This window comes from Epinephelus lanceolatus, chromosome 22 (assembly GCF_041903045.1).
Source record: "Epinephelus lanceolatus isolate andai-2023 chromosome 22, ASM4190304v1, whole genome shotgun sequence".
Lineage (NCBI taxonomy): Eukaryota > Metazoa > Chordata > Actinopteri > Perciformes > Serranidae > Epinephelus > Epinephelus lanceolatus.
In genome coordinates, this window is record NC_135755.1 from 3,709,038 (window position 1) to 3,723,600 (window position 14,563).

Below are 14,563 nucleotides of genomic sequence, written 5' to 3' on the forward strand. Positions count from 1 at the left end.
GTAGTACCTGGCAACCCAACCCAAACGGCCCCGCCCGACCTGCTGTGTGTGCTGTGCGTGACTGTGCACGTTCAAGCTCACGTCCATGCCCAAGCTCGAGGCGGGACATTACAAACTGAAAATGAATGAAATGGCTATAGCCTATGCGTCAAAATTTCAGCCTGCTTGGTGCCAGACCTTCATTTTCTAGTCGCTAGCTGTACTGAGGTTCAGTGTAATAACACTTGTGCCCGCTAGGCAGTGCCTGGAAGTTATGTTGGAGAGTGTTGACGTAGGTAACAGGGGTAATGTGAAGCTTGGAGTAAAGCAGCGGCAGTGGCGTCGCCTGGCCTGGGCATCCGGGGTTTTAGCCCCGAACGTTTTTTCTTAAGCCCCGGATAATTCAACTTCAGAAGAAATAATGATAACTGTACATTAACGAGCCACTAAAGAAGGTGTAGTTTTCCATTTTCATTGAATGCAACACAGGATGACGTTGAGACTGGTTAATCAGAGAGAGGGGTTGCGTGAAGCATCCGTGTTTTATTGGCTGATAGCCTCGCATCACCAGGCTCTTCCGGTATCTAAACCGTTGGCGTGCTGGAGGGAGACGTTTTAGCAACAACACGAAAGATCATGGATATAAGACGTTTTTTCAAAAACAAGGAGGCTGACTCAGCTGAGGCTCACGTCTCCGGGGAGCCGTTACCAGAAACAGGTAAATGAATAATTTAAATTCTGTTTATTCCTTCAAAATTATGTGAAACGTGTAGTGTTAGGGGGGCGTGCCGGCGGAGCTGCGGAACAGTCCTCCCCGGTGATAGACGGTCTTAGGCGGGCTGAAAATCCCTGAAGGCTCGGTACGGCTGGCGACTTTTCCCACACATAAATTCAGAGATATTTTTCTCACATAAGTTACCAAAGATACCGCACACAACTACGTAACTGTTGTTATGTCCTTCTAACGTTGCTGTGTGGGTTGAAGTGTTGGCCTTTTTCTTTTTATTGTGAAAGCTGAGCTTTCACAATAAAACTCCCGAGGACTTCCGAAGGGCTGCCGAGCGCTGCCGAGCACCTCTATCTCATTTTGCCTGCATGTATACAGTTATTCATGTAGATATTTGTCAATGTTGTTGTGTGTGCCTGAAATCAGTTTGTTTATCTGTTTTTTTTTTTTGTTTTGTTTTTTCAGAAGATGTGTGACAGACAGAAACATGAGTCATGGAGGGAAACAGCAGCAGTCTGGAAAAGTGAAAGGTACAGTAACACTCAGTGACATTTATCTGAAAATTGTCCAAGTGAAAAAAAATGTTTTTAAAATATTTCATTTAATATGTTTTGTTGTCATTCAGTATACATTTCTTTGTTTTTCTGGCAGCAGATTCAAAGGATGGAAGGAATGAGCAGATGGAGAAAAAAGAGCAGCAGAGACAGAGGTGCAACACAACACAGTAGGGGTGGAAGGAAAAATAAAATACCAAAAATTAAACTGACTCATGTAATGTGCATTTTTTGGGGAAAATATGGCTCCTGATATAGTCTGTAGGCATCATCACTCAACTGGTGTTAAAAAAAAAAAGCAAACTAAAAATCGCAAATCATGTAACCTCTAACATTTTTTAAAAATTGAGAGGGAATATGACTTGGCTTCAGTCAAAATATTTACAAAATATTTATTTTTTTGGCTTTAATTCCTGTGTTATCTATAAGTGCATCATCCTGTTTCTATCAATATAATATAATTTTATTTTGACACATTTTGAAGTACATATTGGCAGTATTTGGCTGTAGACAAGACGCAATAAGGCTCAAGAAAGCATAGAGCTTTTTTTCCCCAGGTAGGATCCCCTAGACTTCCCTATAAGGTTCTGGGCTCAGCCCCCAATGTTCTCAGTCCCAAGAAACGCCCCTGAGCAGCGGTATGAAAAACACACCTGAAGTCTCCTGACTCTTTTTGGGATTATAAAACCTTCTCCATGGTGTCAGAAAGCGGCAAACCTACTGTGAGTAAAAAAATAGGAACGCAGGGTTACTCGTGGTCCCTAAAGTCTCCAAAACACAATCAGATATTAATATGTACTTTCAACATATTGTACCACAGTAGCCAGAGTTATAATTATAATATTATTACTTTCATTAATGTTGTTGTAAGCTACTGTCATTACCGTCTGTCCTGCATCTCTCTCTCTCTCTCTCTCTCTCTCTCTCTCTCTCTCATGTCCTGTTACTACATGTCACTAACTCGGCTTCTTCTCCGGAGTCTTTGTGCTCCACTGTCTCTCAGATTAACTCATATCACAGCGGTGCCTGGACAGCGTGACGTGTGTGGTTGTGCTGCTGCCGTGGTCCTGCCAGATGCCTCCTGCTGCTGCTGCCATCATTAGTCATTAGTCATACTTCTACTGTTATTATACACATATGACTATTGTCACACAAGTATACTGCCAGATATTAATATTTACTTTCAACATATTGTACCACAGTAGCCAGAACTATAACTATAATATTATTACTTTCATGAATGTTGTAAGCTACTGTCATTACCTGCATCTCTCTCTCTGTCTCTCTCTCTGTCTGTCTCTCTCTCTCTCTCTCTCTCTGTCTCTGTCTCATTGTGTCATGCGGATTACTGTTAATTTATTATGCTGATCTGTTCTGTACGACATCTATTGCACGTCTGTCCGTCCTGGAAGAGGGATCCCTCCTCAGTTGCTCTTCCTGAGCTTTCTACCGTTTTTTTCCCCGTTAAAAGGTTTTTTTGGGGAGTTTTTCCTGATCAGCTGTGAGGGTCCAAAGGACAGAGGGATGTCGTATGCTGTAAAGCCCTGTGAGGCAAATTGTGATTTGTGATATTGGGCTTTATAAATAAAACTGACTGATTGATTGAAAGAGTGGAAGCTATAATGGACAGTGATACAGAAAATGACATAGCATTTATGGGGACAGTTAACACAGAAGAAAAAGATGAGGTCTGGTTAAAAGATATCAGCCTGAATGGAGAGCAGATAAGGTTTAAACTGGACTCAGGAGCTTCAGTGACAGCCATTCCAGCTTCCATGTACTCCAGAAAGCGGGACGGCAAGCTGAGGAAACCACCTAAAAAGATTAAAGGTCCCGATAACTACCCATTAAAGGTTTTGGGCATAGTGAGGGCACACATGAAAACTGAAAGAAAGGAAACAAAGCAGAATGTGTACATTGTAGCAAACCTAGTGATGCCACTAATGGGACTCCCTGCTTTAATATAGTTAAACCTGATTCAACAAGTAGCTTCAGTTCAGGAGGAGAAACGGGGACAGAGCCATCAGTACAAGGCTATGTTCCCAAAGGTGTTTACAGGGCTGGGAAAGCTACAAGGAAGCTACAAGATAAAACTAAAAGAGGGAGTGATTCCTTATGCACTCTCAGCTCCATGCAGGGTCCCATTACCCATGAAGGACCAGGTTAAAGAAGAGTTAAGCAGGATGGAATCAACGGGGGTCATAAGAAAAATCGAGGAGCCAACTGAATGGTGCGCAGGAATGGTGGTGGTCCCGAAACCAAATAAGAAACCCCGAATATGTGTGGACCTCACCCGACTCAATAACAGTGTCTGCAGGGAGAGACACATATTACCCGCAGTTGATGAGACATTAGCACAACTACAAGGGGCAAAAGTCTTCTCAAAACTAGACGCAACATCTGGTTTTTGGCAGGTTCCTCTGCATGAAGAATCACAGCCTTTAACGACTTTTATTACCCCCTTCGGAAGATACTGTTTCCAGCGGCTACCTTTTTGGTATTTCCTCCGCACCTGAACATTTTCAGTTGAGAATCTCCCAAATCATTGCAGGGACTAAGGGCGCTCTGTGCCATGCGGATGACATCTTAGTGTATGGAAAGGACAGAGCTGAACATGACGAAAGGCTGCAGGAAGTGCTTAAAAAGTGTGAAAAAGCAGGCCTTACTCTCAATGAAAAATGTCAATTTGCAACGGATAAAGTGAAATTCCTAGGACATACTGTAAGCGCAACAGGAATCGAGGCTGATCCAGACAAAATCAGCGCCATTGAGAAAATGCCGGAACCTCGCAATGTGGAAGAGGTCCGTCGTTTTATGGGAATGGTGAATTATGTAGGCAAGTTCTCATCCAGCCTACCAACCCTCACGAAACCATTACGTGACCTGTTAAAAAGCGACAGCACCTGGACATGGGACGCAAAAAAATTAAAAAAGAGCTAAGTTCACCCTCAATCCTAGCACAATACAGTCCTAAGAAAGAGACAATGGTATCGGCGGATGCCTCTTCATATGGACTTGGGGCGGTCCTCCTGCAGCAGCAAGCAGACGGCAGGTGGAGACCAGTGGTGTACATATCACGGAGCCTGTCACCCACAGAGGTCCAGTATGCACAAATAGAGAAAGAAGCTCTAGCAGCAACATGGGCCTGTGAGCAACTCAGCTCATATCTGCTAGGCCTGGACTTCACAGTGAGAACGGACCATAAACTATTAATCTCACTGCTAGGCCCTCGGTCCCTAGATGATCTACCTCCAAGAATCCTCAGATTTAGGCTAAGACTGATGAGGTTCAGCTACAGAATCATGTATGTCCCAGGCAAACAACTCGTCACTGCAGACGCTCTCTCTAGAGCCCCTGAAGGACTAGAAAACAGAGAGGCCAACAGCAGCTTGGAACATGAATGCTGTGCCTACATGACCATATTCTACGGCATCTACCGGCCACTGAACCTAAACTAGCTCATATCAGGGAAGCTCAGAACACAGGCAGCGTTTGTAAGCAGCTGAGGACACACACAGAGAAAGGCTGGCCCCCTCACAGGAGCGTCCCCGAGCACCTTCTGCCGTTTTGGCCAGAGAGAAATGACATTCATATGGCAGAGGGCCTGCTTCTCAAAGGAGTGAGGATTCTGATCCCTGGACGCATACAAGGGGAAATGCTGGAAAGACTACATGAAGGTCATCAGGGAGTGACTAAGTGTGTAGCAAGGGCACAAGAGTCCCTGTGGTGGCCAGGAAGACAGGAAGACAAATCAAAGAGCTGGTGGAAAGATGTGAAATCTGCTGCCAGTATGCACAGACAAAGACAGAGGCTTTAATGGCCACACCCCTACCAGCACGACCATGGCAAAAAGTCGCAGCTGATATCTTTCAGTGGAGGAATGGCCATTATATTGTGGTGGTAGACTACTACTCACGATATTTCGAAATGGCAAACCTCCCAACTCTGACAACATCTACAACTGTGGAGCGACTGAAAGTAATCTTAGCGTCGGCGGATCAACATCTGATCAGGATCCTCCAGACACGTCCCACTGGTAGGAGGCCCCGGGGCAGACCCAGAACACACTGGAGGGATTACATATCTCATCTGGCCTGGGAACACCTCAGGGTCCTCCAGGAGGAGCTGGGAAGTGTTGCTGGGGAGAGGGACGTCTGTAATACTTTGCTCAGCCTGCTGCCCCTGTGACCTGGCCCTGGATAAGCGGATGAAAAAGGATGGATGAGCTCCACCTCAACTCCAACAGTAACATCCTGCTGTTACAGTCACAGACGACACTTTACAGTACTGTAATACTTTAAGTACATTTTCCTGATCATACTTTTACTACAGCTACATTTTAAATGCAGGAATGTGACCTGTAACAGAGTATTCTCAGAGTGTTGTTAGTTACTGTTACTGGAGTAAAGGTTTTACTTCACCATTCAGCTCAGTTCAGACATTTGATCTGAAACTCATTTTGACACGTTCAGGATCTTCTGTGTACAGACACACACTCATAAATCAGGACTGTGTTTACACTACAAGAAAAATATGTGAAACAAACACACCCAGTCAGACACACCTTCATGGAGTCTTCATCATGATGAAGAGATTCATCTGATCTGAGAGCTGATTCCCACTGTGTTTAGTCCAGATGGTCCACAGTGAGGATGAGGAGGAGACTCAAGTGATGAAGGGGTTAACTGCATGATTTTAGTATGACCTTTGTGAACACACACAGACAGTGACTCACAGTGTGACACACACATTTAACTATCATGTACATACAAATACACAAACAAACAACCAAAGTGTGTGTGAACTCACTCCTCTATGAAATTTGATCATGAGTTAATGAAGAACTGACCATTAACTAATAGTTAGTTCTTCATTAGTTCCTCAGTAACTACTTTAATTGTGTGTACCTTATTGTAAAGGGTATAAAATGGAGAACAGGGTGTGTCTTTGTTACAGCAAACACACTGTCAGTCTTTGACTCTCCTGATCAGCTCTGAGGTCATGGTTGAATTATTTTCCTCCACTTGGAATTCAAACATTTGCAGTGTTTAGTTTTGGGACAGAAGAGGAGGAGGAGGAGGAGGAGGAGTTGCTGTCTGTGAATGATACTAATCTCTTCCAGAGTCTGTCCAGAACAAGTTTCATCTTCAACCTGCAGAATAACACACAGTGAAAAGCTCTGAATAAAAACACAGTGTCAGTTTTATTCTCAGTGAATCGTCAAACAGACTTCCTGTCTCAGAGTGAGATGGTGGGGGAGGGGCAGAGTGAACACTGTGAGCAGCAGCATTAACCTCCATTTAATCATGTCCGTTTACAGTGACAGGTCCAGACAGGTCAGCTTCATGTGTCAGTTACAGAGCTTCAGTTAAACACATTTAAGTTTTCTTCAGCACATTGTTTAAAAGTCATGATATAAAGCCGAGGCCTCCTGTCTGACTCATTCTGCACACACACTGTAACAACATCACTTCTTTCACATTAATGACACTGAGCAGCTGTTTGGCCTTAAAAACCTCAATGATCAGCTGTTACAGTAACACATACACTGTAACATGTCATCAGTGACATGAAGTCAACATGTCTTCTGTTCCTCAGTGTTGTGTTATTGATTAAAGGCTTCAGATGAAGAGATTTAGAAACACTGGAGGCTCAGTAGCTTTCAGCACTTGTTGAGGTCGTGATTCATGGAGGGGAGTAATTAGTGTTTTGAAGTGTTGATGTTTTTTTTCCAAGTAGCAGAAGTTTTACCAAAGTTAAGTGTCTTTAATTTAACTGTACTTTCACTTAAATAAAATATTCTAGTCTTTCCATCTCTGGTTAAGGGTGGACATCTGAATCACATTCAGTCTGACCCTCCACTGGGACCAGTTTGCTCTGGGAGACCCTACCAGCAGCTCAGTGCTCCCAGGATCAACAGGTACACAAACCCTCCTCCACCATAAGGCACTGATTCATGGAGGAGAGACATGATTGGTTGAATCAGACCATCATGTTGAAGAGTCTCAAACAGCAGAGGTAAACATGGGCTGATTGTTTCCTGCTTCATCATCAGCAGCAGACTGTGTTGATCTTTGGTCCTTACGTCTCTTATATCTCCAGACAGCAACAAACACTACAGTAAAAGAAGCACTGCAACAACTCCAAAAACTGCTGCCAGTCCAACGTGTAGAGGAGTGGAGTGTCCATCCTTTAAATCTGCAGATAGAAATAAATCAGAGTCAGTAAATGTGTGATTAGTTGAACAGCCTTCATTTGTCTTGTGTATTTCTGATGTTTGACTCTCAGGAATAAACTGCAGCTCCAACCTGATACACAGACATAGGGTGACCATATTTTGATTTCCAGAAAAGAGGACACTTGGCCGGCCACAACATAGCCTACTTAAATGATACTCGCAGTTTACTCAAAGATGCCTTAACATTTTAATATATTTAAAATTTATATGTATGGATAGAAAATTCAGTTATATTACAAAATAATAGGCCTATCTCTCAAAGACAGTGTTACATGCCGTAGAGTTTGTGGTGTGTGTGTGTGTGTGTGTGTTGGTGTCTTTGTGTTTGTTACAGGTGCGTGTTGCAGGTGTGTTCCCTGAATGGTGCCTCGCAGCTGGTGCCAATCAGGGAGAGGATAAGGGAGAGTGGACCGAGGCCGCCAGCTGTCAGTGGACCGCTAGTGCTCCTGGGAACCGTCTCACCACCACGTGTTTTAGTGTACCTCCTCGCAGTGTGTTAGTGTGTAGTGATTTTCCGTTTAGTGTCTAAGATCCGGTGTTTTCTGAGTTGTATTGATTGTGCATTGTCGTCCCTCCTTTTGAGTGGACTGTTTTCAGTTCATAGTTAGTACTTATCATCCTCAGTTTTTGGAGGATTGTTTTGTGTTCAAGTTTACATTTTTGTTTAGTTAATAAAACATTTGGCTTACGTAAATCCTACCAGCGCTTCATTTTTTGCCTCTCCGGTATGTGTTGTTTATTTAATTATTACGGTTACTCCTGAAACTTCCTAGACAAGTTGGAACGTAACAGACAGAAATTCAGATAGGCCCCAATAGGGACACATACACACACTAGAGTGTGGCGATCCGAGCCCGACGGTGCCCGACGAGTCGGCCGGTTTGGTCAAAAATGTAGCTATAAATAGTATTCGGGCTCGGGTCGGATTTGGTCAGATTTCAGTGAAAATGTAGTGTAAAAATAAATAAAATCCTATTGTCTGTCCTGTTTATTGCTTGGGCGCCGTTATTTACGTGACAACACCTGAACACAACACACACAGACACACATTGGCTGTTTGTTTCTACCTCTCCCCTCTCTGGAAGTCTCGGACCTCCAGCCGCCCGCCTCCGCCTTGATTAAACGCTGAAAATAAAATAAAAGAGGGAGACAGGTTTTTCCTATTTTATCTTATTTTGTTTTATGTCTCCCTCTCCTCTCGCTGGAAGCGTCGGACCTCCCGCCTCCCGCTCCCGTCTCAAACACGGAGGTCTCCCTCTCCACAGCTGAGCACCCACGGCACACGCCCGGCCTGTTAAATAGCCTGTAACCACTGTGTGACACAAACTCAGTGCTCAGTGTCATTAAATAATGTCGGGCTCGGTTCGGGTTCGGACAGAAATATGCGGCCCATGCCACACTCTAACACACACACACACACACACACACACACACACGGAAAACCGGACATTATCATCAGTTTATAAAAACCCCCCGGACAGGACGTGAAAAGTGGACATGTCCGGGCAAAAGAGGACGTTTGGTCTGCCTACACAGACACACACACTGAGCTCCACACACTCACCTGTAACCTCCAGGTAGATGACTGTGATTGGATCAGTCTTAATGATGGCTCTCTTTGTACGTCTTGATCCACCTGCTGCAACTCGACACTCGTATCTTCCAGAGTCTCTGCTGGTCACATTCTTCAGAGTTAAAGACACGTCTCCGTCCTTCAGCTCTCTGTCCACCAGCTCCACCCTGCCTGTAAAGGATGGATGCTGGAGGGTTGGGTCTGAGTGTTTGTGTCTGTATAAGAGGACGTACTGTGGTGGCTCCAGGTCAGGTCTGGTCCACTCTACAGCTAAGATGGAGACATCACCAGCCTCACATCTCAGAGTGACGTCATCTCCAGGGAGCACTGTCACATGTTGGTCTGAAAAACAATAATAACCATCCAGAGTCAAAAAGTGTTTCCATCTGTAAAGTACAGAGAGTTTAAACAAGAGGTCTCTACACACACACACACACACACACACACACACACACACACACACACACACACTTGATAGTGTCAGATTTGTTGGGACACATGAAGCTGCTTTAACATTTGGACTGCACTTTGCACTTAAACTTCATTCAGTTCATTCAGTGTGTCTTTAATAAACATCTCTCTGAGTTGATCTCACTGTTTCACACTTCAACCAAAAACTCTGCTTGTGTTTAACACAGGTTCATCTGATACGTCATCACCTCAACTCTGTCATCATTCAGCCAATCACAGCACAGCACAGCCTGATGCTCCTCCCCCTGTCTCACCTCTCCTCTACAAACCTTTCTCCAAACTGTGCAGCGTGAAACAGTTTGTATGATCATGATGATTGTGTTTGAAGTCACTGACAAAGTTACAACACTTATTAACTACACATCCAACAATATATATGTGGTGTAGATATTATTATTATTATTATTATTATTATTATTTACACTCCTCACATAAACAGTCAAAACATTTTCTAGAACAAGACATTGTTTCATTACTCAGGTCAGAAATAATATCTCCATGAATCTCTTCACAATAAAAGCTGATATTTACCAGAAGCTGCTGCACACAGAGGGAACAACAGGAGCAGGAATGGAGCCATGAGAGCTGAGAGGATCTTTATCTGCTGCTGCAGCTTCTGTCTGTTGGTTGAGTCCTGTGTCTGAAGTGAACTGGCTGAAAAATGGTTGGTAGGGCTGGTTTTGTCTTTGTGGGCGGAGCTCACATCTGGGGTTACTGAGGACACGATATCAGACCAGGAAGAGAACTGAAAGTTAAAGTCTTCCTACTTCAGACGTGACTTGTCTCTGTGACGCGTTGAACAGCTCATTTAGTCAGACAGTTCACTTTAATAACATATGAACATGTTTATTAGAAATAAGTTGTCAAATCCATGAGATATCTACAGCTATATACAGCTCAGCTTATTGAAGAATATACATGTGTCATTTCATGTTCCTGTTATGTTATTGAGCTGATTGATACGGGCTGGACAAAATATTAGAGACACCTCTCATTGTAACTCAGTGCAGTTCAACAGCAGCACAATCATCATCATCATCATCATCATCACCATCATCAGCATCATCATCATCATCATCATCATCATCATCATCATCATCCACATGATACATTCACTGTCACCCTGTGTAACATATGAACCAGAGTCAACACCGCCCTCTGCTGGACTCACAGTCACACTGCTTCTACTGTTCACCTCCATGTGCACCTCTGTCAACCAGCCATCAGGGCTCAGTGCACAGTTCCACTCAGACGTCCCCAAACTGTCCTCTGGGTTCAGTCAGGTGTCCTTCATTATTCTTAATATCAGGGTGTATCGTACTTTGACAGTTTCCATCAGTCAGCTGACTATGAAGGTGTAATCAATGGACTGGACAGTGAGGAAGGGTACGACTGCTCCAGCTGCAGGTTTGAATCATATAATAATGTTTGATAGATGATCTGATCACATCATTGGTATGACATCAACATACAAACAGTGTGACTGACATGTTGTTGATTAGACATGAAAACTTTTAGTTTAATGCTGTTTTTGGACACGAGGTCTGAATCCACCTTTGTGTGGAGTTTACATGTCCTCATGTCTGTGTGTGTGTCCTCTCACTGTCCAAAGACTGGACACTCTGAATGTCCCAGAGGTGTGAGTGTGTGTGTGTGTGTCCACCCCACGGCTGTGATAAACTCATGACCTGTCCAGGTGTTTCCCACTCCTCACCCACTGACAGCTGGGTCTGACCTCATTTGTGATGTTTTAAAGCTGTTAGTTTTACTTTACTCTGTTTGTTCAGACATGTATGACCTCTGAGATACAGATACACGTTGAACAAAAGGCCTATTTCCTGCCAACACCAACCCACAACAGAGACACACACAGAGGAAGGAGGTGGGCTTTACTCAGTGTGAACAGTTAACATTCATGCGCTGATCTCAGATGAGCGAGACATGAAATGGAGGAATCATGGTTACAGTGGCTGCTGGGTGAGGAAGACTTCATGACACTTGATCAATGCATGGTTGTTTGTCTGCGTACGACAAACAAAGTTTAGATGTCTCGTTACATGTGAAACCTCAAACTAACCTGAGTGTTCTTTGTCCTCAGTTGTGACCTCGCTGCTGAGCTGCACAACAAACCAAGGTCAGTAAACTTCTTCTGTCACGTCTGAAAAGTTCTTTACTCTCTGACAGACACATGAGTGTTGAGGACAGTGTCAGAGGAGGGACATTAGTGAATACAATAAAACACTGTCTATCCCCACTTTTACAGCAAGATGATTTCATCCCCCCCCCACATTTTCCAAAGGTAAACCCGTTTGCCCACCCTGACAGTGCACCAGCATACAAAAATGGAGCGCACCTCACCCCCCCTTATGCTGCATGAAAAGGCATTGGTCAAATTGAATGGACATTCACCCAATCACAGACTGTTGTCCGCGACCGGCCGCCGGCCCGCGAAATTTGAAGTTAGGTCAGTCAGAGCTTTTGTCACTCATCGATGGCTGACATTGAACAACATTGACACACAACAGAGAGAAGAAGGAGGCAGAGATGCCAAAAAGGAAGAGGCAGCAGCAGAAAATTGACTTCTTTTTCAAGTCAAGTTGTCATGTAAGTGAATGCAGAGGAAACCGGCTCTCCGCCGCCCCCTCAAATCAACATCATCTCTCTGTCGGCGGAGACCCTGCTCTCCCCCGCAGCCCGCACCACACCACACAAAGGAACTTAATGGGGAAAACTGTGACCAGAAGCTTACTCTTTTGACGATCTACAGTGGGCTCAGGACAAACTTTTCGAGAAAGTTTTCAATCCAGCCGTTAAGTGCAGAGGTTTTTGTTCTCTCCCAAGAACCTCGTAGCCTAGGCTACAGTAAATCCACCGTGATAATTAAATATTACATTTTGTGATTAAAAACGTGTAAATTATGATACCGGACCTCCATTGTGAGGCTTGACCTTTTTTATAAACAGTCTATGGGCTTGACGTAAACAATGAGGACTTCTGGTCAGTCTCTCGACCAATCAGATGCTACTCTTTCTTCTTCTTTTGTTTTTTGACGGTAGCATCCAATCAGGAGCAGCCAAACATCAACTTGAGGCAAGATAGTTTTCTGCCAGAATTGAAAAGAAAGGAATAGCCTAATAAGCCTCCATGATAAAATAAAGATAAATTGATAACTGTTGATATGTGTGTTTTTTAAAAATAAAATTCTGTGAAATTCAATTCCCGGTTAATTTTTTAAATTTTTTCTTTTGTTTTTGTAGTCATATAACTTTTGATCCATTCAGGTGACATAATTAAATGATGTCACATGAATGAATATACATATTCTGATTTTCCAGGTTGTCCTGAAAAAGAAAGATATTCATTACTTGACTGTACTTTATGTGTGGATGTCTTGTCTCAGTTCTCAGGTAGCCTACAATGATATGGTTTGGTATATGTTCATATTAAAAATTGATAACAGATTAAATTTGTTTTAATAAATATGCATGTTCATAATGAATGACTCTCAGTTCATAATGACCGACTCTATGTTGGAAGAACCTCTGAATACTGTCTGGAAGCATTAATTTTGGTGAGGGAAACAGCCAAAGGCAGGCAGGATGTGGTGCTCATGTGCCACCCCTGGAACACCCCCACATTTAAAATCACTGCTCCACCCCTGGAGGCTTGGCTATGTTTGCAGCTGATGTCAGAGGGTTACTCACGTCATGTCACAGTAGTGTCGGTGAGGTTTTTATTCTGAGGAAAGTGAAGCCACAGGCAAAACCACATGATAACAAGGAAAGAAAACACAGAGAGAAAAGATGTTCATCATTTTTATTTTTATTTCATGTGAGAAATTTAGAATTTGAAATCTAACATTTACAAAATACACAATAAACTTTGGTCTTGGACATGAATTATAAAAGTCAAGTAGATTGTAGATAATCACAGTAATAAAAACAAAAAATAAACACAGTATAATAACACTGTATAAAGTGTTCAGTGAGATCTAACTTGCACTTCAGTACTTTTATAAACTGCAGCTGCTGAGTTTGTATTGTCTCTTCATCTCTGTGACGGCTGCTTATTCCAGGCTTTAACTGCTTTAAAAGTATATTTTAACTTTGGCTTTGCTTTTATCTGAATATATTTTTCACAAGAAACTGTATTTGTATCTGAGTTAAGTGTCTTTGAAGTATCAGTGCCTTTGAGTGAAATGTCTCTATTGTAACAGCAGGTGTCTCTATTGTAACAGCCACCAAAGATGAAAGATTAAATAATGTTTAATATTATATTTGCGTTCACTGTATATGATAAGGCAGTGCTTTATGGAGGAGTGAACTTATTTACTGCAGCCATCAAAACACAACATATGAAACAGACATGAAGAAATCAACATGGAACACAAACAAAACAAAACAAAGATAAATAGATAAAGAACATCAGCAGTAACAGTACCTGTAAAAAAGTGCAAATTATCACATCATCATAATCCAGTGCATATTCTGGCTTTATGTGTCATGACTGCAAAGCTTTATATACACTGGTATAAATCAGTTGTAAACCTGCAGTGAGGCGCTCTGGATCTTCCAGAAGGTCTGCAGGGCTCCTTAATACTAATGATGTTCTATGCAGTACAGATCAACCAGAGGAAGAGCTATTTAATATTCTACTACTCTGCCGGGTTGAGGGTAGTGTTTGAAATGTGACATGTTTAGTCTGACCCTCCACTGGGACCAGTTTGCCATGGGAGACCCTACCAGGAGCTCAGTGCTCCCAGGATCAACATGTACACAAACCCTTCTCCACCATAAAGTAGTGATTCATGGAGGGAGAATTATTTACTGCAGTGAAATGCCTCTATATTCACAGTACTTTTACTGGAGTGAAGTGTTGTTCTGACAAAAGTAGAAATACAAGTACAAAATTCAAAATACTTCATTGATGTATGAAAAATAAAATGAAAGCTGATCTGTCAGTAAAACTTCAGTAAAACAGATTCTGTTCACACTGACTGTAAATGATGAGGTAGTGATTCA

At 42.8% G+C, this 14,563-nt stretch overlaps 2 protein-coding genes and 1 long non-coding RNA gene across 3 annotated transcripts in view; 2 read left to right on the plus strand and 1 right to left on the minus strand.

Annotated features, from left to right (window-relative positions):
• The first annotated feature begins 207 nt into the window (after positions 1–207).
• LOC144459743 (uncharacterized) lies at positions 208–1,472 on the plus strand. The gene is made up of 3 exons (XR_013488551.1): positions 208–697; positions 1,172–1,236; positions 1,361–1,472. It is a non-coding gene; the product is annotated as an uncharacterized LOC144459743 (long non-coding RNA).
• A 4,972-nt stretch (positions 1,473–6,444) lies between these two features.
• On the minus strand, positions 6,445–10,212 carry LOC144459738 (butyrophilin subfamily 2 member A1-like). The gene is made up of 3 exons (XM_078164323.1): positions 10,074–10,212; positions 9,063–9,413; positions 6,445–7,458 (listed from the first exon to the last, which is right to left on the minus strand). The coding sequence occupies exons 1-3, from the start codon at positions 10,120–10,122 to the stop codon at positions 7,376–7,378; spliced, it is 483 nt and encodes a 160-aa protein (XP_078020449.1). The 5' UTR covers positions 10,123–10,212; the 3' UTR covers positions 6,445–7,375.
• A 1,137-nt stretch (positions 10,213–11,349) lies between these two features.
• The window catches only part of LOC144459733 (uncharacterized), a 42,465-nt gene continuing 39,251 nt past the window's right edge, over positions 11,350–14,563 (plus strand). The window contains exons 1-2 of the mRNA XM_078164309.1: positions 11,350–11,519; positions 11,641–11,676. Coding sequence (XP_078020435.1) covers positions 11,489–11,519; positions 11,641–11,676 — 67 coding nt within the window. The 5' untranslated portion in view covers positions 11,350–11,488. The remainder of the gene's footprint in view (positions 11,520–11,640; positions 11,677–14,563) is intronic.